At 47.1% G+C, this 26,470-nt stretch overlaps 1 protein-coding gene across 1 annotated transcript; it reads left to right on the forward strand.

Moving 5' to 3' along the window:
- Positions 1-17,149: 17,149 nt before the first annotated feature.
- Positions 17,150-25,922, forward strand: LOC141161251 (apoptosis-associated speck-like protein containing a CARD). The gene is made up of 3 exons (XM_073646035.1): positions 17,150-17,822; positions 22,240-22,299; positions 25,546-25,922. The coding sequence occupies exons 1-3, from the start codon at positions 17,546-17,548 to the stop codon at positions 25,806-25,808; spliced, it is 600 nt and encodes a 199-aa protein (XP_073502136.1). The 5' UTR covers positions 17,150-17,545; the 3' UTR covers positions 25,809-25,922.
- Positions 25,923-26,470: the final 548 nt, after the last annotated feature.

Consider the following 26,470-nt stretch of genomic DNA (forward strand, 5'->3'; position numbering starts at 1 on the left):
CTCTGTGTGTAATGACTCTATATAATAGATCACTCTGTGTGTAATGACTCTATATAATAGATCCTTCTGTGTGTAATGACGCTATATAATAGATCCTTCTGTGTGTAATGACTCTATATAATAGATCCCTCTGTGTGTAATGACTCTATATAATAGATCCTTCTGTGTGTAATGACTGTATATAATAGATCGCTCTGCGTGTAATGACTCTATATAATATATCCCTCTGTGTGTAATGACTCTATATAATAGATCGCTCTGCGTGTAATGACTCTATATAATAGATCCCTCTGTGTGTAATGACTCTATATAATAGATCACTCTGTGTGTAATGACTCTATATAATAGATCCTTCTGTGTGTAATGACGCTATATAATAGATCCTTCTGTGTGTAATGACTCTATATAATAGATCCCTCTGTGTGTAATGACTCTATATAATAGATCACTGTGTGTAATGACTCTATATAATAGATCGCTCTGTGTGTAATGACTCTATATAATTGATCCCTCTGTGTGTAATGACTCTATATCATAGAGCCCTCTGTGTAATGACTCTATATAATAGATCCCTCTGCATGTAATGACTCTATATAATAGATCGCTCTGCGTGTAATGACTCTATATAATAGATCCCTCTGCGTGTAATGACTCTATATAATAGATCCCTCTGTGTGTAATGACTCTATATAATAGATCCTTCTGTGCAATGACTCTATATAATAGATCCCTCTGTGTGTAATGACTCTATATAATAGATCCCTGTGTGTAATGATTCTATACAATAGATCCCTCTGCGTGTAATGACTCTATATAATAGATCCCTCTGTGTGTAATGACTCTATATAACAGATCCCTCTGTGTGTAATGACTCTATATAATAGATCCCTCTGTGTGTAATGACTCTATATAATAGATCCCTCTGTGTATAATGACTTTATATAATAGATCCCTCTGTGTGTAATGACTCTATATAATAGATCCCTCTGCGTGTAATGACTCTATATTATAGATCCCTCTGTGTGTAATGACGCTATATAATAGATCCCTCTGTGTGTAATGACTCTATATAATAGATCCCTCTGTGTGTAATGACTCTATATAATAGATCCCTCTGCGTGTAATCACTCTATATAATAGATCCCTCTGCGTGTAATGACTCTATATAATAGATCCCTCTGTGTGTAATGACTCTATATAATAGATCCCTCTGTGTGTAATGACTCTATATAATAGATCCCTCTGTGTGTAATGACTCTATATAATAGATCCCTCTGTGTGTAATGACTCTATATAATTGATCCCTGTGTGTAATGACTCTATATAATAGATCCCTCGGTGTGTAATGACTCTATATAATAGATCCCTCTGTGTGTAATGACTCTATATAATAGATCACTCTGTGTGTAATGACTCTATATAATAGATCCCTCTGTGTGTAATGACTCTGTATAATAGATCCCTCTGTGTGTAATGACTCTATATAATAGATCCCTCTGTGTGTAATGACTCTATATAATAGATCCCTCTGTGTGTAATAACTCTATATAATAGATCCCTCTGTGTGTAATGACTCTATATAATTGATCCCTGTGTGTAATGACTCTATATAATAGATCCCTCGGTGTGTAATGACTCTATATAATAGATCCCTCTGTGTGTAATGACTCTATATAATAGATCACTCTGTGTGTAATGACTCTATATAATAGATCCCTCTGTGTGTAATGACTCTGTATAATAGATCCCTCTGTGTGTAATGACTCTATATAATAGATCCCTCTGTGTGTAATGACTCTATATAATAGATCCCTCTGTGTGTAATAACTCTATATAATAGATCCCTCTGTGTGTAATGACTCTATATAATAGATCCCTCTGCGTGTAATCACTCTATATAATAGATCACTCTGTGTGTAATGACTCTATATAATAGATCCCTCTGTGTGTAATGACTCTATATAATAGATCCCTCTGTGTGTAATGACTCTATATAATAGATCCCTCTGTGTGTAATGACTCTATATAATAGATCCCTCTGTGTGTAATGACTCTATATAATAGATCCCTCTGTGTGTAATGACTCTATATAATTGATCCCTGTGTGTAATGACTCTATATAATAGATCCCTCGGTGTGTAATGACTCTATATAATAGATCCCTCTGTGTGTAATGACTCTATATAATAGATCACTCTGTGTGTAATGACTCTATATAATAGATCCCTCTGTGTGTAATGACTCTGTATAATAGATCCCTCTGTGTGTAATAACTCTATATAATAGATCCCTCTGTGTGTAATGACTCTATATAATAGATCCCTCTGTGTGTAATAACTCTATATAATAGATCCCTCTGTGTGTAATGACTCTATATAATTGATCCCTGTGTGTAATGACTCTATATAATAGATCCCTCGGTGTGTAATGACTCTATATAATAGATCCCTCTGTGTGTAATGACTCTATATAATAGATCACTCTGTGTGTAATGACTCTATATAATAGATCCCTCTGTGTGTAATGACTCTGTATAATAGATCCCTCTGTGTGTAATGACTCTATATAATAGATCCCTCTGTGTGTAATGACTCTATATAATAGATCCCTCTGTGTGTAATAACTCTATATAATAGATCCCTCTGTGTGTAATGACTCTATATAATAGATCCCTCTGCGTGTAATGACTCTATATAATAGATCACTCTGTGTGTAATGACTCTATATAATAGATCCCTCTGTGTGTAATGACTCTATATAATAGATCCCTCTGTGTGTAATGACTCTATATAATATTTCCCTCTGTATGTAATGACTATATAATAGATCACTGTGTGTGTAATGACTCTATATAATAGATCCCTCTGTGTGTAATGACTCTATATAATAGACCCCTCTGTGTGTAATGACTCTATATAATAGATCACTCTGTGTGTAATGACTCTATATAATAGATCCCTCTGTGTGTAATGACCCTATATAATAGATCCCTCTGTGTGTAATGACTCTATATAATAGATCCCTCTGTGTGTAATGACTCTATATAATAGATCACTCTGTGTGTAATGACTCTATATAATAGATCTTTCTGTGTGTAATGACGCTATATAATAGATCCTTCTGTGTGTAATGACTCTATATAATAGATCCCTCTGTGTGTAATGACTCTATATAATAGATCACTCTGTGTGTAATGACTCTATATAATATTTGAGTTTCACTTTTTGCATTGAAGAACTGAAATAAATTCACTTTTTGATGATATTCTAATTTAGTGAGATGCACCTGTAGATGTCACCTGCAGTCACCACAGTTAATAATATGTACTTTATTAGACAATATGTTCACCCTATAACCGCAGTGGTTGATTAAAGGGAGTCTGTCCCCCCTGGGCAATATCAGACCTCTACTATGGGCATACAGGGTATAGAAAAGTAAATCTATACCTACCTGTATGGCCCATAGTAGATGTTTGATTGCTGGGAAATGTGTTTTTATCAACTCGGTTTTGCACAGGTTTGGCATTCCCCGGACATCAAGAAATCCCTGCCTATCTTCTTAGTAATCCCCGCCTACGTGTTTATTTACCATATCCCCCCTCCCCTGCATGTCACAGGGCCCTGTGACGTGCACTGGTCTCCCTCACTTCCCGGGCATGCCAAAGCACTGTTCACATAGAGCGTGCTTTGTTTTCTCCCAGCCCTGTCTCTCCATGCACTGCGCCGCAGGGTTCTATTGCGCAGCCGCCGGGCAGTCAGTGACTCCCCGGCGCCTGCGCAATGGACAGATGAGGCTGGGAGGAAACAAAGCGCGCTCTATGTGAGGGAGACCAGTGCACGTCACAGGGCCCACTAATAAAAACCATATTGATTGTACAGATCATAAAAAATTAACAATGTCTTCCAATGTTTAAACAATGCCCCCAACCCTTACCCACTGCCATCTCTATGGAGACATTATGCCCACTTACAGTATTGATTAGAGGAGCTATCCTATTAAATAAAATGATACACAAGTTATCTAATATCCTCTGATTATCGCAGGTGTCCCGATCTCCAGCTGTCCTCTAAAAATACAGGACAGCATTTTCCGTGTTGGCGCTTGAACCACGGTGCCCAGAAACAGTCTGAACATCAAGCACTGACCGCAAGACATCAGTTAGAATTTTTTCTTTACATTTATATACATTAAAAGGCTACTTACCTAATTGTTTTGATAGATTTACTTTAAATACATGAATATCTGGCAATTTTTAGCTATTTGTATATTAATTACTTGATATTTATAGTGCTCGTTACAATCTGTGTGACAGCAAGCATTTTAGCAATTCTTTCTTTCTTCAAGAGTAATTAACTTTTTTATTTAATTATAAATCAGCTTTTGCAAAGTTATGTATTTTTGCTCTGTACTTCATTCGTTTATTTTGTTTCCCTTTCTCTCAAACGCCATGCTAAATTGCTAGTTTATTTGCTCATGCTCTTTTAGAAGCTGCTTTGAACTGCTGCTCCAGCAAGAATCCCAGCTCAAACACTCTCTACAAATGCCTGCCTGCACACAGAGGGGGCGCAGGAGTCACACAGGGAGAGGGTTTGGAAATAGTGTCTCAGTACAGATTTTTTTTTCTAGAGCAGCAGTTAAAAGCAGCTTCTAAAAGAGAGTAAACCAGACAAATAAACCATCACTTTCAGAATGTGGTTTGGGAAAGTTGAATACAAAACCATGATCAATTATTAAATTTAAAAAATGTTTGGTTATTAAATAATTACATTTTTTGTAAGTTTAAAGTTTCATTATTTAGTATACTCTTTCAAAATAAAACTAAAATAGTGCAGACATAGCTATCCAACTTGCTGCAATCCTTCCTTATACACTATTTTCCAATTTAAGCACAAAATTTAAAGGCGACTTTTGTCTTTAATTCATCTTCTTGGCAATAAGATGTTTACAGCTACAATCCTTATACAGAGTCTCTTTTTTCCTGACGTCACGTCTTTATGTTTTCTGGAAATGTCCAGGAGTTTTGCCTATTTGGACTATAGTCAGAAACCTGAGTCACTCAATCCCATTATAAATTTACTAATGTCTCACCTAGGTTTATGGACAATAGATCCTCCAAGTTGCTCCTTTATATTTTGACAGCAGATCCATCCCTTACAGCACACTATCGGAAAGATAGTAGACCTTTTACTAATAAAAAACCTTCTTTCCCGTATGTGACATACGCCAGAACAAGAAACCTCAATAATCAGCTAGATCTCACCAATGCGACCTGGGAATATTTTTGGGCACAAAAAGAATTACTAATTTGCCCTTTACCTCCCTTTTTAAGTATTTTCAAAATGTTATTGGTTTTAGAGGTTACCTTTTCTTTCTTAATGGGGTTGTCCATTACCTGGACAACCCCCTCTTTAACTGAATTAAAACGAAGGCAGCCGTGCCGAAACGCGCGTCGGGGTGGGCGCCATTGAGAAGCGTGTTCCAGTCCATTGTGACTGTAAGTATTTAATAGGACTTTTGCTACACTTCTTATGCTACTTCTTTTTTACTAAGGTATACCTTTTCAATACAATAATTCTTGCATTTTTTCTTATAACAGCGTTGACCCTACAGGTTAAATGACGCAACATTTTAAAAGTTCATTGACATTCAGTTCTTTAAACACATTGTGTTTATTTTCTTTGTATTTTTTAGATTTTTCTTAACAAATAGATTAGAATTTTTTGTTTTCACTCTGTGGGAAGTACGTTTCCTTGGGTTTCTGATCTTTATCGGAGATTTGACTCCAGGAGACGGGGGGCGGGCATTATAGGTGGCTCTTAATGGAAACAATGTGGCTACATGCGGGCAGCAGACATTATTTCACACAAACCCCCCCAAAATGGGCCAGACAAAATTGTCAATTCCAATATTCTCTCCATTAAAAGCAATTTGTCATGGAGCCCCCTTGTGAAGACAGGTGCAGGGGTACATTGGTGGGACCCACATGTATGGCATCTCCTGCGACCCCGGTAATACGCGATGTGCAGATGTACAGAGAGATGATCGTCCGCAGCTTAAAACTAAAGTCTCCCGTACACGAGACTAAAGTCAGTACACCCTCCGACATCGCATGATGTCAGCGGAGATAATGGTCAGGCGCTTTGAATTTTAGCACCAGAGCCTTTTGTTAATACAGAGCTGTACATCAGCGGCTAACACTCTCCCCTTTGAAGCATGGGATGTTCAGTTGAGCTGAAAGTGCTGCATATGTTGGCGCTATAGAAATAAAAATATTAGTATTTATTACTATTATGTGTCCTCTGCTTGCAATGAGTGCATAGTGGTGGTGTGACACGTGCATAGTAATTATGACATGCTGTAATGTGTGCACTCTGCTTGTGATAGGTGACTGCTGGGTGTAACGTGTGCCTCAAGCTGTAATGTGTGCACTGTGTGTGCGCTCTGCTTGTGATAGGTGCCTGCTGGGTGTAACGTGTGCCCCATGCTGTAATGTGTGCACAGTGTGTGCGTTCTGCTTGTGATAGGTGCCTGCTGGGTGTAACGTGTGCCTCATGCTGTAATGTGTGCACTGTGTGTGCGCTCTGCTTGTGATAGGTGCCTGCTGGGTGTAACGTGTGCCCCATGCTGTAATGTGTGCACAGTGTGTGCGTTCTGCTTGTGATAGGTGCCTGCTGGGTGTAACGTGTGCCTCATGCTGTAATGTGTGCACTGTGTGTGCGCTCTGCTTGTGATAGGTGCCTGCTGGGTGTAACGTGTGCCCCATGCTGTAATGTGTGCACTGTGTGTGCGCTCTGCTTGTGATAGGTGCCTGCTGGGTGTAACGTGTGCCCCATGCTGTAATGTGTGCACTGTGTGTGTGCTCTGCTTGTGATAGGTGACTGCTGGGTGTAACATGTGCCTCATGCTGTAATGTGTGCACAGTGTGTGCGCTCTGCTTGTGATAGGTGCCTGCTGGGTGTAACGTGTGCCCCATGCTGTAATGTGTGCACTGTGTGTGCGCTCTGCTTGTGATAGGTGCCTGCTGGGTGTAACGTGTGCCCCATGCTGTAATGTGTGCACAGTGTGCGCGCTCTGCTTGTGATAGGTGCCTGCTGGGTGTAACGTGTGCCCCATGCTGTAAGGTGTGCACTGTGTGTGCGCTCTGCTTGTGATAGGTGCCTGCTGGGTGTAACGTGTGCCTCATGCTGTAATGTGTGCACTGTGTGTGCGCTCTGCTTGTGATAGGTGCCTGCTGGGTGGAACGTGTGCCCCATGCTGTAATGTGTGCACTGTGTGTGCGCTCTGCTTGTGATAGGTGCCTGCTGGGTGTAACGTGTGCCCCATGCTGTAATGTGTACACAGTGTGCGCGTTCTGCTTGTGATAGGTGCCTGCTGGGTGTAACATGTGCCTCATGCAGTAATGTGTGCACTGTGTGTGCGCTCTGCTTGTGATAGGTGCCTGCTGGGTGTAACGTGTGCCCCATGCTGTAATGTGTGCACTGTGTGTGTGCTCTGCTTGTGATAGGAGACTGCTGGGTGTAACGTGTGCCCCATGCTGTAATGTGTGCACTGTGTGTGCGCTCTGCTTGTGATGGGTGCCTGCTGGGTGTAACATGTGCCTCATGCTGTAATGTGTGCACTGTGTGTGCGCTCTGCTTGTGATAGGTGACTGCTGGGTGTAACATGTGCCCCATGCTGTAATGTGTGCACTGTGTGTGCGCTCTGCTTGTGATAGGTGCCTGCTGGGTGTAACGTGTGCCCCATGCTGTAATGTGTGCACAGTGTGTGCGCTGTGCCTGTGATAGGTGCCTGCTGGGTGTAACATGTGCCCCATGCTGTAATGTGTGCACAGTGTCTGCGCTCTGCTTGTGATAGGTGCCTGCTGGGTGTAACGTGTGCCCCATGCTGTAATGTGTGCACAGTGTGTGCGCTGTGCCTGTGATAGGTGCCTGCTGGGTGTAACATGTGCCCCATGCTGTAATGTGTGCACAGTGTGTGTGCTCTGCTTGTGATAGGTGCCTGCTGGGTGTAACATGTGCCCCATGCTGTAATGTGTGCATTGTGCCTGTGATAGGTGCCTGCTGGGTGTAACGTGTGCCCCATGCTGTAATGTGTACACAGTGTGCGCGTTCTGCTTGTGATGGGTGCCTGCTGGGTGTAACATGTGCCTCATGCTGTAATGTGTGCACAGTGTGCGCGCTCTGCTTGTGATAGGTGCCTGCTGGGTGTAACGTGTGCCCCATGCTGTAATGTGTGCACTGTGTGTGCGCTCTGCTTGTGATGGGTGCCTGCTGGGTGTAACATGTTCCCCATGCTGTAATGTGTGCACAGTGTGTGCATTGTGCCTGTGATAGGTGCCTGCTGGGTGTAACGTGTGCCCCATGCTGTAATGTGTACACAGTGTGCGCGTTCTGCTTGTGATGGGTGCCTGCTGGGTGTAACATGTGCCTCATGCTGTAATGTGTACACAGTGTGTGCGTTCTGCTTGTGATAGGTGCCTGCTGGGTGTAACGTGTGCCCCATGCTGTAATGTGTGCACTGTGTGTGCGCTCTGCTTGTGATGGGTGCCTGCTGGGTGTAACATGTGCCCCATGCTGTAATGTGTGCACTGTATGTGCGCTCTGCTTGTGATAGGTGCCTGCTGGGTGTAACATGTGCCTCATGTTGTAATGTGTGCACTGTGTGTGCGCTCTGCTTGTGATAGGTGCCTGCTGGGTGTAACGTGTGCCCCATGCTGTAATGTGTGCACTCTGCTTGTGATAGGTGACTGCTGGGTGTAACATGTGCCCCATGCTGTAATGTGTGCACAGTGTGTGCGCTCTGCTTGTGATAGGTGCCTGCTGTGTGTAACATGTGCCTCATGCTGTAATGTGTGCACAGTGTGTGCGCTCTGCTTGTGATAGGTGACTGCTGGGTGTAACATGTGCCTCATGCTGTAATGTGTGCACTGTGTGCGCACTCTGCTTGTGATAGGTGACTGCTGGGTGTAACGTGTGCCCCATGCTGTAATGTGTGCACAGTGTGTGCGCTCTGCTTGTGATAGGTGCCTGCTGGGTGTAACGTGCGCCCCATGCTGTAATGTGTGCACAGTGTGTGCGCTCTGCTTGTGATAGGTGACTGCTGGGTGTAACATGTGCCTCATGCTGTAATGTGTGCACAGTGTGTGCGCTCTGCTTGTGATAGGTGACTGCTGGGTGTAACGTGTGCCTCATGCTGTGATGTGTGCACTGTGTGTGCGCTCTGCTTGTGATAGGTGACTGCTGGGTGTAACGTGCGCCCCATGCTGTAATGTGTGCACAGTGTGTGCGCTCTGCTTGTGATAGGTGCCTGCTGGGTGTAGCATGTGCCTCATGCTGTAATGTGTGCACAGTGTGTGCGCTCTGCTTGTGATAGGTGACTGCTGGGTGTAACATGTGCCTCATGCTATAATGTGTGCACTGTGTGTGCTCTGCTTGTGATAGGTGCCTGCTGGGTGTAACGTGTGCCTCATGCTGTAATGTGTGCACTGTGTGTGCTCTGCTTGTGATAGGTGCCTGCTGGGTGTAACGTGTGCCCCATGCTGTAATGTGTGCACTGTGTGTGCTCTGCTTGTGATAGGTGCCTGCTGGGTGTAACGTGTGCCTCATGCTGTAATGTGTGCACTGTGTGTGCTCTGCTTGTGATAGGTGCCTGCTGGGTGTAACGTGTGCCTCATGCTGTAATCTGTACACAGTGTCTGCGCTCTGCTTGTGATAGGTGCCTGCTGGGTGTAACATGTGCCTCATGCCTGTATTGTATGCACAGTGTGTGCGCTCTGCTTGTGATAGGTGACTGCTGGGTGTAACATGTGCCCCATGCTGTAATGTGTGCACTGTGTGTGCGCTCTGCTTGTGATAGGTGCCTGCTGGGTGTAACATGTGCCCTATGCTGTAATGTGTGCACTGTGTGTGCATTGTGCCTGTGATAGCTGCCTGCTGGGTGTAACGTGTGCCCCATGCTGTAATGTGTGCACTGTGTGTGGGCTCTGCTTGTGATAGGTGCCTGCTGGGTGTAACATGTGCCCCATGCTGTAATGTGTGCACTGTGTGTGCGCTCTGCTTGTGATAGGTGCCTGCTGGGTGTAACATGTGCCTCATGCTGTAATGTGTGCACAGTGTGTGCATTGTGCCTGTGATAGGTGCCTGCTGGGTGTAACGTGTGCCCCATGCTGTAATGTGTGCACTGTGTGTGCGCTCTGCTTGTGATAGGTGCCTACTGGGTGTAACATGTGCCTCATGCTGTAATGTGTGCACAGTGTGTGCGCTCTGCTTGTGATAGGTGCCTGCTGGGTGTAACATGTGCCTCATGCTGTAATGTGTGCACTGTGTGTGTGCTCTGCTTGTGATAGGTGACTGCTGGGTGTAACATGTGCGTCATGCTGTAATTTGCACACAGTGTCTGCGCTCTGCTTGTGATAGGTGCCTGCTGGGTGTAACATGTGCCTCATGCAGTAATGTGTGCACAGTGTGTGCGCTCTGCTTGTGATGGGTGCCTGCTGGGTGTAACATGTTCCCCATGCTGTAATGTGTGCACAGTGTGTGCGCTCTGCTTGTGATGGGTGCCTGCTGGGTGTAACATGTGCCCCATGCTGTAATGTGTGCACAGTGTGTGCATTGTGCCTGTGATAGGTGCCTGCTGGGTGTAACGTGTGCCCCATGCTGTAATGTGTACACAGTGTGCGCGTTCTGCTTGTGATGGGTGCCTGCTGGGTGTAACATGTGCCTCATGCTGTAATGTGTGCACTGTGTGTGCGCTCTGCTTGTGATAGGTGCCTGCTGGGTGTAACGTGTGCCCCATGCTGTAATGTGTGCACTGTGTGTGCGCTCTGCTTGTGATAGGTGCCTGCTGGGTGTAACGTGTGCCCCATGCTGTAATGTGTGCACAGTGTGTGCACTCTGCTTGTGATAAGTGACTGCTGGGTGTAACATGTGCCCCATGCTGTAATGTGTGCGCTCTGCTTGTGATAGGTGCCTGCTGGGTGTAACGTGTGCCCCATGCTGTAATCTGTACACAGTGTCTGCGCTCTGCTTGTGATAGGTGCCTGCTGGGTGTAACATGTGCCTCATGCCTGTATTGTATGCACAGTGTGTGCGCTCTGCTTGTGATAGGTGACTGCTGGGTGTAACATGTGCCCCATGCTGTAATGTGTGCACAGTGTGTGCGCTCTGCTTGTGATAGGTGCCTGCTGGGTGTAACATGTGCCTCATGCTGTAATGTGTGCACTGTGTGTGCGCTCTGCTTGTGATAGGTGCCTGCTGGGTGTAACGTGTGCCCCATGCTGTAATGTGTGCACTGTGTGTGCGCACTCTGCTTGTGATAGGTGCCTGCTGGGTGTAACGTGTGCCTCATGCTGTAATGTGTGCACAGTGTGTGCGCTTTGCTTGTGATAGGTGACTGCTGGGTGTAATGTGTGCCCCATGCTGTAATGTGTGCACAGTGTGTGCGCTCTGCTTGTGATAGGTGCCTGCTGGGTGTAACGTGTGCCTCATGCTGTAATGTCTGCACTGTGTGTGCGCTCTGCTTGTGATAGGTGCCTGCTGGGTGTAACATGTGCCTCATGCTGTAATGTGTGCACAGTGTGTGCGCTCTGTTTGTGATAGGTGCCTGCTGGGTGCAACATGTGCCTCATGCTGTAGTGTGTGCGCAGTGTGTGCGCTCTGCTTGTGATAGGTGCCTGCTGGGTGTAACATGTGCCTCATGCTGTAATGTGTGCACAGTGTGTGCGCTCTGCTTGTGATAGGTGACTGCTGGGTGTAACGTGTGCCTCATGCTGTGATGTGTGCACAGTGTGTGCGCTCTGCTTGTGATAGGTGACTGCTGGGTGTAACGTGTGCCCCATGCTGTAATGTGTGCACTGTGTGTGCGCTCTGCTTGTGATAGGTGACTGCTGGGTGTAACGTGCGCCCCATGCTGTAATGTGTGCACAGTGTGCGCGCTCTGCTTGTGATAGGTGCCTGCTGGGTGTAACGTGCGCCCCATGCTGTAATGTGTGCACTGTGTGTGCGCTCTGCTTGTGATAGGTGACTGCTGGGTGTAACGTGTGCCTCATGCTGTGATGTGTGCACAGTGTGTGCGCTCTGCTTGGGATAGGTGCCTGCTGGGTGTAACGTGCGCCCCATGCTGTCATGTGTGCACAGTGTGTGCGCTCTGCTTGTGATAGGTGACTGCTGGGTGTAACATGTGCCTCATGCTGTAATGTGTGCACTGTGTGTGCGCTCTGCTTGTGATGGGTGCCTGCTTGGTGTAACGTGTGCCCCATGCTGTAATGTGTGCACAGTGTGTGCGCTCTGCTTGTGATAGGTGCCTGCTGGGTGTAACATGTGCCTCATGCTGTAATGTGTGCACAGTGTGTGCGCTCTGCTTGTGATAGGTGCCTGCTGGGTGTAACGTGCGCCCCATGCTGTAATGTGTGCACTGTGTGTGTGCTCTGCTTGTGATAGGTGCCTGCTGGGTGTAACATGTGCCTCATGCAGTAATGTGTGCACTGTGTGTGCGCTCTGCTTGTGATGGGTGCCTGCTTGGTGTAACGTGTGCCCCATGCTGTAATGTGTGCACAGTGTGTGCGCTCTGCTTGTGATAGGTGCCTGCTGGGTGTAACATGTGCCTCATGCTGTAATGTGTGCACAGTGTGTGCGCTCTGCTTGTGATAGGTGCCTGCTGGGTGTAACGTGCGCCCCATGCTGTAATGTGTGCACTGTGTGTGTGCTCTGCTTGTGATAGGTGCCTGCTGGGTGTAACGTGCGCCCCATGCTGTAATGTGTGCACAGTGTGTGCGCTCTGCTTGTGATAGGTGACTGCTGGGTGTAACGTGTGCCCCATGCTGTAATATGTGCACAGTGTGTGCGCTCTGCTTGTGATAGTTGACTGCTGGGTGTAACGTGCGCCCCATGCTGTAATGTGTGCACAGTGTGTGCGCTCTGCTTGAGATAGGTGACTGCTGGGTGTAACATGTGCCCCATGCTGTAATGTGTGCACTGTGTGTGCGCTCTGCTTGTGATAGGTGCCTGCTGGGTGTAACGTGTGCCCCATGCTGTAATGTGTGCACTGTGTGTGCGCTCTGCTTGTGATAGGTGCCTGCTGGGTGTAACATGTGCCCCATGCTGTAATGTGTGACCAGTGTGCGCGCTCTGCTTGTGATAGGTGACTGCTGGGTGTAACATGTGCCCCATGCTGTAATGTGTGCACTGTGTGTGCGCTCTGCTTGTGATAGGTGACTGCTGGGTGTAACATGTGCCCCATGCTGTAATGTGTGCACTGTGTGTGCGCTCTGCTTGTGATGGGTGCCTGCTGGGTGTAACGTGCGCCCCATGCTGTAATGTGTGCACTGTGTGTGTGCTCTGCTTGTGATAGGTGCCTGCTGGGTGTAACGTGTGCCCCATGCTGTAATGTGTGCACAGTGTGTGCGCTCTGCTTGTGATAGGTGTCTGCTGGGTGTAACGTGTGCCTCATGCTGTAATGTGTACACAGTGTGTGTGCTCTGCTTGTGATAGGTGCCTGCTGGGTGTAACGTGTGCCCCATGCTGTAATGTGTGCACAGTGTGTGCGCTCTGCTTGTGATAGGTGTCTGCTGGGTGTAACGTGCGCCCCATGCTGTAATGTGTACACAGTGTGTGTGCTCTGCTTATGATAGGTGACTGCTGGGTGTAACGTGTGCCCCATGCTGTAATGTGTGCACTGTGTGTGCGCTCTGCTTGTGATAGGTGACTGCTGGGTGTAACATGTGCCCCATGCTGTAATGTGTGCACTGTGTGTGCGCTCTGCTTGTGATAGGTGTCTGCTGGGTGTAACGTGTGCCCCATGCTGTAATGTGTGCACAGTGTGTGCGCTCTGCTTGTGATAGGTGACTGCTGGGTGTAACGTGTGCCCCATGCTGTAATGTGTGCACAGTGTGTGTGCTCTGCTTGTGATAGGTGCCTGCTGGGTGTAACGTGTGCTCCATGCTGTAATGTGTGCACTGTGTGTGTGCTCTGCTTGTGATAGGTGCCTGCTGGGTGTAACGTGTGCCCCATGCTGTAATGTGTGCACAGTGTGTGTGCTCTGCTTGTGATAGGTGCCTGCTGGGTGTAACGTGTGCCCCATGCTGTAATGTGTGCACTGTGTGTGTGCTCTGCTTGTGATAGGTGCCTGCTGGGTGTAACGTGTGCCTCATGCTGTAATGTGTGCACAGTGTGTGTGCTCTGCTTGTGATAGGTGCCTGCTGGGTGTAACGTGTGCCCCATGCTGTAATGTGTGCACTGTGTGTGTGCTCTGCTTGTGATAGGTGTCTGCTGGGTGTAACGTGTGCCTCATGCTGTAATGTGTACACAGTGTGCGCGCTCTGCTTGTGATAGGTGCCTGCTGGGTGTAACGTGTTCCCCATGCTGTAATGTGTGCACTGTGTGTGTGTTCTGCTTGTGATAGGTGCCTGCTGGGTGTAACGTGTGCCCCATGCTGTAATGTGTGCACAGTGTGTGCGCTCTGCTTGTGATGGGTGTCTGCTGGGTGTAACGTGTGCCTCATGCTGTAATGTGTACACAGTGTGCGCGCTCTGCTTGTGATAGGTGCCTGCTGGGTGTAATGTGCGCCCCATGCTGTAATGTGTACACAGTGTGTGTGTTCTGCTTGTGATAGGTGCCTGCTGGGTGTAACGTGTGCCCCATGCTGTAATGTGTGCACTGTGTGTGTGCTCTGCTTGTGATAGGTGCCTGCTGGGTGTAACGTGTGCCCCATGCTGTAATGTGGGCACTGTGTGTGCGCTCTGCTTGTGATAGGTGCCTGCTGGGTGTAACATGTGCCCCATGCTGTAATGTGTACACAGTGTGCGCGCTCTGCTTGTGATAGGTGACTGCTGCGTGTAACGTGTGCCCCATGCTGTAATGTGTGCACAGTGTGTGCGCTCTGCTTGTGATAGGTGACTGCTGGGTGTAACGTGTGCCCCATGCTGTAATGTGTGCACAGTGTGTGTGCTCTGCTTGTGATAGGTGCCTGCTGGGTGTGACGTGTGCCCCTTGCTGTAATGTGTGCACTGTGTGTGTGCTCTGCTTGTGATAGGTGCCTGCTGGGTGTAACGTGTGCCCCATGCTGTAATGTGTGCACAGTGTGTGTGCTCTGCTTGTGATAGGTGACTGCTGGGTGTAACGTGTGCCTCATGCTGTAATGTGTGCACTGTGTGTGTGCTCTGCTTGTGATAGGTGCCTGCTGGGTGTAACGTGTGCCCCATGCTGTAATGTGTGCACTGTGTGTGTGCTCTGCTTGTGATAGGTGACTGCTGGGTGTAACGTGTGCCTCATGCTGTAATCTGTACACAGTATCTGCGCTCTGCTTGTGATAGGTGCCTGCTGGGTGTAACGTGTGCCTCATGCTGTAATGTGTGCACAGTGTGTGCGCTCTGCTTGTGATAGGTACCTGCTGGGTGTAACATGTGCCTCATGCTGTAATGTGTGCACAGTGTGTGCGCTCTGCTTGTGATAGGTGCCTGCTGGGTGTAACGTGTGCCCCATGCTGTAATGTGTGCACTGTGTGTGCGCTCTGCTTGTGATAGGTGCCTGCTGGGTGTAACGTGTGCCTCATGCTGTAATGTGTGCACTGTGTGTGCGCTCTGCTTGTGATAGGTGACTGCTGGGTGTAACGTGTGCCTCATGCTCTAATGTGTGCACAGTGTGTGCGCTCTGCTTGTGATAGGTGCCTGCTGGGTGTAACGTGTGCCCCATGCTGTAATGTGTGCACTGTGTGTGCGCTCTGCTTGTGATAGGTGCCTGCTGGGTGTAACGTGCGCCCCATGCTGTAATGTGTGCACAGTGTGTGTGCTCTGCTTGTGATAGGTGCCTGCTGGGTGTAACGTGTGCCTCATGCTGTAATGTGTGCACAGTGTGTGCGCTCTGCTTGTGATAGGTGCCTGCTGGGTGTAACGTGTGCCTCATGCTGTAATGTGTGCACAGTGTGTGCGCTCTGCTTGTGATAGGTGACTGCTGGGTGTAACGTGTGCCCCATGCTGTAATGTGTGCACAGTGTGCGCGCTCTGCTTGTGATAGGTGCCTGCTGGGTGTAACGTGTGCCTCATGCTGTAATGTGTGCACAGTGTGTGCGCTCTGCTTGTGATAGGTGCCTGCTGGGTGTAACGTGTGCCTCATGCTGTAATGTGTGCACAGTGTGCGCGCTCTGCTTGTGATAGGTGCCTGCTGGGTGTAACGTGTGCCCCATGCTGTAATGTGTGCACTGTGTGCGCGCTCTGCTTGTGATAGGTGCCTGCTGGGTGTAACATGTGCCTCATGCTGTAATGTGTGCACAGTGTGTGCGCTCTGCTTGTGATAGGTGCCTGCTGGGTGTAACGTGTGCCCCATGCTGTAATGTGTGCACTGTGTGCGCGCTCTGCTTGTGATAGGTGCCTGCTGGGTGTAACGTGTTCCCCATGCTGTAATGTGTACACAGTGTGCGCGCTCTGCTTGTGATAGGTGCCTGCTGGGTGTAATGTGTGCCCCATGCTGTAATGTGTGCACTGTGTGTGCGCTCTGCTTGTGATAGGTGCCTGCTGGGTGTAACGTGTGCCCCATGCTGTAATGTGTGCACTGTGTGCGCGCTCTGCTTGTGATAGGTGCCTGCTGGGTGTAACGTGTTCCCCATGCTGTAATGTGTACACAGTGTGCGCGCTCTGCTTGTGATAGGTGCCTGCTGGGTGTAACGTGTGCCTCATGCTGTAATGTGTGCACTGTGTGTGCGCTCTGCTTGTGATAGGTGCCTGCTGGGTGTAACGTGTGCCCCATGCTGTAATGTGTGCACAGTGTGCGCGCTCTGCTTGTGATAGGTGCCTGCTGGGTGTAACGTGTGCCCCATGCTGTAATGTGTGCACTGTGTGTGCGCTCTGCTTGTGATAGGTGCCTGCTGGGTGTAACGTGTGCCCCATGCTGTAATGTGTGCACAGTGTGCGCGCTCTGCTTGTGATAGGTGCCTGCTGGGTGTAACATGTGCCCCATGCTGTAATGTGTGCACAGTGTGTGCGCTTTGCTTGTGATAGGTGCCTGCTGGGTGTAACGTGTGCCTCATGCTGTAATGTGTGCACTGTGTGCGCGCTCTGCTTGTGATAGGTGCCTGCTGGGTGTAACGTGTGCCTCATGCCTGTGTTGTATACCTGGTCTATGCCTTGTACTCTGTGACCACATGTATCAGTGCTGACTGCATAAGATAAACATTTCTTGCTGGAATTGAACTTTGTCCAGGAACTGAAGTCGGCCTCTTCTCACAGGGAGGCCCGGAAAGAACACTGGATTTCTCCTTTGGGTCTATTACATCGTGCTGTAAGTGAAGAACAACAAGATGAATATTTTAACCCCTACAGCTCCTCCTCCCTGATGAGGAAGACGGGTCCAAAAAAGCGACTATTCTTAAGAAGAAGGCGGAATCACAAACTAATGGAGAAAAGACAAGAAGAAAAATAACAGGAAATTGTGCAAAAAACTTCTTCCTTTCGGTTTCAATCCTGACTGCTGCTTTGTTGGCAGATCTCCTCCACGGGATCCTCCACGGAGAGACGGGATCACCTGTAGAGACCTGTAGAGTCTCCGCTTAGCGGGAGATGGGGAGGACGGTGAAAGACGTCCTGATCCACACGCTGGAAAACTTGGAAAGAAAATCATTTAAGAAGTTCAAGAACAAGTTAAACGACATAGAGATCAAGGAAGGATATAGCAAGATCCCCAAAGGTACGCTGCAGGAAGCCGACGAGCTGGACACTGCCGAGCTCCTCCTCAGATACTACAAGGAGAACTATGGGACTGAGGTGACCCTGACTGTCCTACAAGCCATCAACGAGAATAAGGAGGCGGAGGAGCTCAAGAAGGCTATAATGGAAGGTAAGAAGCATATAAACGCCTCTACAGATCTATGCAGTGCGTTACCTGCAGTCCTATGTAACACCACAGATAACACAGCGATAACTCTCTGAGTACAGATAATGTAGTAGATGTCACCTGCAGTCCTATGTAACACCACAGATAACACAGCGATAACTCTCTGAGTACAGATAATGTAGTAGATGTCACCTGCAGTCCTATGTAACACCACAGATAACACAGTGATATCTCTCTGAGTACAGATAATGTAGTAGATGTCACCTGCAGTCCTATGTAACACCACAGATAACACAGTGATAACTCTCTGAGTACAGATAATGTAGTAGATGTCACCTGCAGTCCTATGTAACACCACAGATAACACAGTGATAACTCTCTGAGTACAGATAATGTAGTAGATGTCACCTGCAGTCCTATGTAACACCACAGATAACACAGTGATAACTCTCTGAGTACAGATAATGTAGTAGATGTCACCTGCAGTCCTATGTAACACCACAGATAACACAGTGATAACTCTCTGAGTACAGATAATGTAGTAGATGTCACCTGCAGTCCTATGTAACACCACAGAGTTAACTCTCTGAGTACAGATCATGTAGTAGATGTCACCTGCAGTCCTATGTAACAGCACAGATAACACAGTGATGACTCTCTGAGTACAGATAATGTAGTAGATGTCACCTGCAGTCCTATGTAACACCACAGATAACACAGTGATGACTCTCTGAGTACAGATAATGTAGTAGATGTCACCTGCAGTCCTATGTAACACCACAGATAACACAGTGATAACTCTCTGAGCACAGATAATGTAGTAGATGTCACCTGCAGTCCTATGTAACACCACAGATAACACAGTGATAACTCTCTGAGCACAGATTACAGCATGGGGCACACGTTACACCCAGCAGTCACCTATCACAAGCAGAGCGCACACACTGTGCACACATCACAGCATGAGGCACACGTTACACCCAGCAGTCACCTATCACAAGCAGAGCGCACACACTGTGCACACATTACAGCATGAGGCACATGTTACACCCAGCAGGCACCTATCACAAGCAGAGCGCACACACAGTGCACACATTACAGCATGAGGCACATGTTACACCCAGCAGGCACCTATCACAAGCAGAGCGCACACACTGTGCATACAATACAGCATGAGGCACATGTTACACCCAGCAGGCACCTATCACAATCAGAGTGCACATACTGTGCACACATTACAGCATGAGGCACATGTTACACCCAGCAGGCACCTATCACAAGCAGAGCGCACACACAGTGCACACATTACAGCATGAGGCACATGTTACACCCAGCAGGCACCTATCACAAGCAGAGCGCACACACTGTGCACACATTACAGCATGGGGCACACGTTACACCCAGCAGGCACCTATCACAAGCAGAGCGCACACACAGTGCACACATTACAGCATGGGGCGCACGTTACACCCAGCAGGCACCTATCACAAGCAGAGCGCGCACACTGTGCACACATTACAGCATGAGGCACATGTTACACCCAGCAGGCACCTATCACAAGCAGAGCGCACACACAGTGCACACATTACAGCATGGAGCACATGTTACACCCAGCAGTCACCTATCACAAGCAGAGCGCACACACTGTGTACACATTACAGCATGGGGCACACGTTACACCCAGCAGTCACCTATCACAAGCAGAGCGCAGACACTGTGTACAGATTACAGCATGAGGCACATGTTACACCCAGCAGGCACCTATCACAAGCAGAGCACACACACAGTGCACACATTACAGCATGAGGCATATGTTACACCCAGCAGGCACCAATCACAAGCAGAGCACACACACTGTGCACACATTACAGCATGGAGCACATGTTACACCCAGCAGTCACCTATCACAAGCAGAGCGCACACACTGTGTACACATTACAGCATGGGGCACACGTTACACCCAGCAGTCACCTATCACAAGCAGAGCGCAGACACTGTGTACACATTACTGCATGAGGCACATGTTACACCCAGCAGGCACCTATCACAAGCAGAGCGCACACACAGTGCACACATTACTGCATGGGGCACATGTTATACCCAGTAGTCACCTATCACAAGCAGAGCGCACACACTGCATACAATACAGGCATGAGGCACATGTTACACTCAGCAGGCACCTATCACAAGCAGAGCGCACACACAGTGCACACATTACAGCATGAGGCACATGTTACACCCAGCAGGCACCTATCACAAGCAGAGCGCACATACAGTGCACACATTACAGCATGGGGCACACGTTACACCCAGCAGGCACCTATCACAAGCAGAGCGCACACACTGTGCACACATTACAGCATGGGGCATATGTTACACCCAGCAGTCACCTATCACAAGCAGAGCGCACACACAGTGCACACATTACAGCATGGGGCACACATTACACCCAGTAGGCACCTATCACAAGCAGAGCGCAGACACTGTGTACAGATTACAGCATGACGCACACGTTACACCCAGCAGGCACCTATCACAAGCAGAGTGCGCACACAGTGCACACATTACAGCATGGGGCACATGTTATACCCAGCAGTCACCTATCACAAGCAGAGCGCACACACTGTGCATACAATACAGGCATGAGGCACATGTTACACCCAGCAGGCACCTATCACAAGCAGAGCGCAGACACTGTGTACAGATTACAGCATGAGGCACACGTTACACCCAGCAGGCACCTATCACAAGCAGAGTGCGCACACAGTGCACACATTACAGCATGAGGCACATGTTACACCCAGCAGGCACCTATCACAAGCAGAGCGCACACACAGTGCACACATTACAGCATGGGGCACACGTTACACCCAGCAGTCACCTATCACACCAAGCTGCTTGCCTATTGCAGATTCAGTCTTCCCAGCCTGGTGCAGGGCTACAATTTTGTTTCTGGTGTCCTTCGACAGCTCTTTGGTCTTCACCATAGTGGAGTTTGGAGTGTGACTGTTTGAGTTGCGGACAGGCGTCTTTTATACTGATAAAGAGTTCAAACAGGAGCCAGTCCTACAGGTAATGAGTGGAGGACAGAGGAGCCAGTACTACAGGTAATGTAGTAGATGTCACCTGCAGTCCTATGTAACACCACAGATAACACAGTGATATCTCTCTGAGTACAGATAATGTAGATGTCACCTGCAGTCCCATGTAACACCACAGATAACACAGTGATAACTCTCTGAGCACAGATAATGTAGTAGATGTCACCTGCAGTCCTATGTAACACCACAGATAACACAGTGATAACTCTGAGTACAGATAATGTAGTAGATGTCACCTGCAGTCCTATGTAACACCATAGATAACACAGTGATATCTCTCTGAGTACAGATAATGTAGTAGATGACACCTGCAGTCCTATGTAACACCACAGATAACACAGCGATAACTCTGAGTACAGATAATGTAGTAGATGTCACCTGCAGTCCTATGTAACACCACAGATAACACAGTGTTAACTCTCTGGGTGCAGATAGTGTAGTAGATGTCACCTGCAGTCCCATGTAACACCACAGATAACACAGTGATAACTCTCTGAGTACAGATAATGTAGTAGATGTCACCTGCAGTCCTATGTAACACCACAGATAACACAGTGATAACTCTCTGAGTACAGATAATGTAGTAGATGTCACCTGCAGTCCTATGTAACATCACAGATAACACAGTGATAACTCTCTGAGTACAGATAATGTAGTAGATGTCACCTGCAGTCCTATGTAACAGCACAGATAACACAGTGATGACTCTCTGAGTACAGATAATGTAGTAGATGTCACCTGCAGTCCTATGTAACACCACAGATAACACAGTGATGACTCTCTGAGTACAGATAATGTAGTAGATGTCACCTGCAGTCCTATGTAACACCACAGATAATACAGTGATAACTCTCTGAGCACAGATAATGTAGTAGATGTCACCTGCAGTCCTATGTAACACCACAGATAACACAGTGATAACTCTCTGAGTACAGATAATGTAGTAGATGTCACCTGCAGTCCTATGTAACACCACAGATAACACAGTGATATCTCTCTAAGTACAGATAATGTAGTAGATGTCACCTGCAGTCCTATGTAACACCACAGATAACACAGTGATATCTCTCTAAGTACAGATAATGTAGTAGATGTCACCTGCAGTCCTATGTAACACCACAGATAACACAGTGATAACTCTCTGAGTACAGATAATGTAGTAGATGTCACCTGCAGTCCTATGTAACACCACAGATAACACAGTGATAACTCTGAGTACAGATAATATAGTAGATGTCACCTGCAGTCCTATGTAACACCACAGATAACAGGATTATATTCACTTGTCAGACGTCAATGCTCCTCTTCTGTGTTTTCAGTGACCGGCTGTGGATCCCAGGAATCAGCCATGGGAGAAGATGAAGGAGCAAAATCTAGAGGTGAGTAGTAGACTGGAGGCTCCTTATAATATTTCCAAGTATTCAAGGCAGAAAGTGAAATAAAACTGAGCAAAGAATCTCTGTATTAGTGCAGAGCAGTTGAGCTGATGTAAGGGGGTGGGTTGAGCTTCCCGTGAGATGACAATGATCGAGAAACCTTAGGAGAAAGGTCTGAAACCATCTCAGGAGAATGGCGTCACGCCTGTCCGCATATATACAATTCCCATACTATACACTTTATTCACCACAATGTAATTTCATGACTTTCGTTGTCTCGGCTGATCGCTTTCTTCTTTCTGATCATTGATTGAGGGAAGCGCTCAGGGGGCGACATCAGGAGGTAATGGACACATTGTGAGACTTCCTTAGGATCCTGAAGAAGACGTTTTATAAGAGTTACTGCTAGAAGTAAACTGGGGAGTATTTCATAGAGGAATGTAAAAGGATAAGATAAAATAAAGTAGTAGCAAGGTCGAACACACATCTGTACCGGTATCTAATAATGTAATAGAAGAAACTGAGCGATAACGGATGAAATTCCGGCAGTCAGGAATATAGTGAAGCCTGATACATACAGAGGAGAAAAAAAGTATTTATTCAGCCACCAATTGTGCAAGTTCTCCCACTTAAAATGATGAGAGAGGCCTGTAATTGACATCATAGGTCGACCTCGACCAAAAGGAGAAAACAAATCCTGAAAATCACATTGTCTGATTTGGAAAGAAATTTTTTCAAATCTTGGTGGAAAATAAGTATTTGGTCAATTACAAACAAGCGAGATTTCTGGCTCTCACAGACCTGTAGCTTCTTCTTTAAGAGGCTCCTCTGTCCTCCACTCATTACCTGTAGTACTGGCTCCTCTGTCCTCCACTCATTACCTGTAGTACTGGCTCCTCTGTCCTCCACTCATTACCTGTAGTACTGGCTCCTCTGTCCTCCACTCATTACCTGTAGTACTGGCTCCTCTGTCCTCCACTCATTACTTGTAGTACTGGCTCCTCTGTCCTCCACTCATTACCTGTAGTACTGGCTCCTCTGTCCTCCACTCATTACCTGTAGTACTGGCTCCTCTGTCCTCCACTCATTACCTGTAGTACTGGCTCCTCTGTCCTCCACTCATTACCTGTAGCGCTGGCTCCTCTGTCCTCCACTCATTGCCTGTAGTACTGGCTCCTCTGTCCTCCACTCATTACCTGTAGTACTGGCTCCTCCGTCCTCCACTCATTACCTGTAGCGCTGGCTCCTCTGTCCTCCACTCATTACCTGTAGTACTGGCTCCTCTGTCCTCCACTCATTACCTGTAGTACTGGCGCCTCTGTCCTCCACTCATTACCTGTAGTACTGGCTCCTCTGTCCTCCACTCATTACCTGTAGTACTGGCTCCTCTGTCCTGCACTCATTACCTGTAGTACTGGCTCCTCTGTCCTCCACTCATTACCTGTAGTACTGGCTCCTCTGTCCTCCACTCATTACCTGTAGTACTGGCTCCTCTGTCCTCCACTCATTACCTGTAGGACTGGCTCCTGTTTGAACTCTTTATCAGTATAAAAGACGCCTGTCCGCAACTCAAACAGTCACACTCCAAACTCCACTATGGTGAAGACCAAAGAGCTGTCGAAGGACACCAGAAACAAAATTGTAGCCCTGCACCAGGCTGGGAAGACTGAATCTGCAATAGGCAAGCAGCTTGGTGTGAAGAAATCAAATGTGGGAGCAATAATTAGAAAATGGAAGACATACAAGACCACTGATAATCTCCCTCGATCTGGGGCTCCACACAAGATCTCACCCCGTGGGGTCAAAATGATCTCAAGAATGGTGAGCAAAAATCCCAGAACCACACGGGGGGACCTAGTGAATGACCTGCAGAGAGCTGGGACCAACGTTACACAGGCTACCATCAGTAACACACTACGCCGGCAGGGACTCAGATCCTGCAGTGCCAGACGTGTTCCCCTACTTAAGCCATTACATGTCCGGGCCTGTCTGAAGTTTGCTAGAGAGCATTTGGATGATCCTGAAGAGTATTGGGAGAATGTCATATGGTCAGATGAAACCAAAGTAGAACTGTTTGGTAGAGACACAACTCGTCGTGTTTGGAGGAGAAAGAATGCTGAGTTGCATCCAAAGAACACCATACCTACAGTGAAGCATGGGGGTGGCAACATCATGTTTTGGGGCTGTTTCTCTGCCAAGGGACAAGGACGACTGATCCGTTTACATGAAAGAATGAATGGGGCCATGTATTGTGAGATTTTGAGTGCAAACCTCCTTCCATAATCAAGGGCATTGAAGATGAAACGTGGCTGGGTCTTTCAGCATAACAATGATCCCAAGCACACCACCGGGGCAATGAAGGAGTGGCTTCGTAAAAAGCATTTCAAGGTCCTGGAATGGACTAGCCAGTCTCCAGATCTAAACCCTATAGAAAACCTTTGGAGGGAGCTGAAAGTCCGTGTTGCCCAGCGACAGCCCCAAAACATCACTGCTCTAGAGGAGATCTGCATGGAGGAATGGGCCGACATACCAGCAACAGTGTGTGCCAACCTTGTGAAGACTTACAGAAAACGTTTCACCTCTGTCATTGCCAACAAAGGAAATATAACAAAGTATTGAGAGGAACTTTTGTAGGCGACCAAATACTTATTTTCCACCAAAATTTGAAAAAAATTCTTTCCAAATCAGACAATGTGATTATCAGGATTTGTTTTCTCATTTTGTCTCTCATAGTTGAGGTTGACCTATGATGTCAATTACAGGCCGACCTCATCTTTTTAAGTGGGAGAACTTGCACAATTGGTGGCTGACTAAATACTTTTTGTCCCCCACTGTAGGCACAGACATCATTGAGACTGCGCAGACAGCTCCTGGAGAATGGGGACCAAGCTCTGGCTAGCCCTAAGTCATTCCCAGATAGTGGTGAGAACATAAAAGAAGTCTCCTAGCTCTACAGGAACTACACGAGAAAAAAGAATCCTCAGGGATAGAAGGCTACAAAGCTCCAAAGGCCGAAGCTCCATACAAATTATTATACTCACCTATATAGCTTCATCAGATTCCACCACACCCTACATAGATCTTCATCAGTTACCCCATTGGGGCTTACAATCTACATTCAAGATCAGTATGTTATAGACGATTCTCACTTAACCTGCTCACAACTTGACCATAAACAGACAGATAGGAGGAGATGAGGACATGTATGATGAAAAGTCTCACGTCTCATGTTCTATGTTCTGCTTACAGAGGAGGAGCATTTTGTGGATAGACACCGCGCTCAGCTCGTTGATAGGGTGGCTTTGGTGGATCCCATCCTAGATGATCTCTTTCAGTGGAAGCTGTTGACGAGTGAAGACTACAGCACGGTGCGCAGCATGAACACCCCTCAGAATAAGATGCGACAGCTCTTCTGTTATGTTGATTCCTGGGGAAAAGGAGACAAGGACCAATTCCTGAAATCTTTGAGACAACGTAACCCGCCGCTCATCAGGAATCTAGAAGGAAAATAAAGCGTCTGGGATTCTGATGGCAGAATCAGCTCCTGGGTTCAGTGTCTTGTAGCTGAAGCACAATTAGGTACATTACGAGTTTACAGCAGATTCAATAAAAATTCCTGAAGCTGATTTTTTTTCTTTGTTTTGTCTATTTAGTTACTACTTCTTCCACCTTAATCGCTCAGAAATCCCATCAAGTGGCAGCTACAAAATGAGATGCCGGCAAGTCGTCTGATCGGAGCAATTAATATGCTCCTCTTTTGGACGGCAATTTTGTAAGCATAGTACAACTAGTCGATTACAGGCACCTGCCCCTGATCTGTGCTCCCTCAATTGCTACACAGCTATTATATATGCAGTCGTCTTCTATTGGAGGAGGCCATGGACACAACTCATCACATGCTCCTCCAACACCTGCCATTGTGAGAATGAGAGCGCTGTCTAAGGGCATATAACAGGGCTGAGTGCTGTCCAATATTTGATCGGCTCAGTGTTATACTATGGGGCTGTGCAGATCTGAGATTTTTTTTTCTCATGGTGATTCGGCATGAGTAAAAAAAAAAAATCACAGCATGATGCGAGTGGCTCCGAAAATGGGATCATGAGCTCCCATACAAGTCTATGGGTGCGTGTGGAACATCAGACTGCACTCGGATGTCACCCGAACCCTAACTCAG

This window comes from Phyllobates terribilis, unplaced genomic scaffold, assembly GCF_046119375.1.
Source record: "Phyllobates terribilis strain yellow unplaced genomic scaffold, ASM4611937v1 Scaffold_9__5_contigs__length_417890890, whole genome shotgun sequence".
NCBI classification, from domain to species: Eukaryota; Metazoa; Chordata; class Amphibia; order Anura; family Dendrobatidae; genus Phyllobates; species Phyllobates terribilis.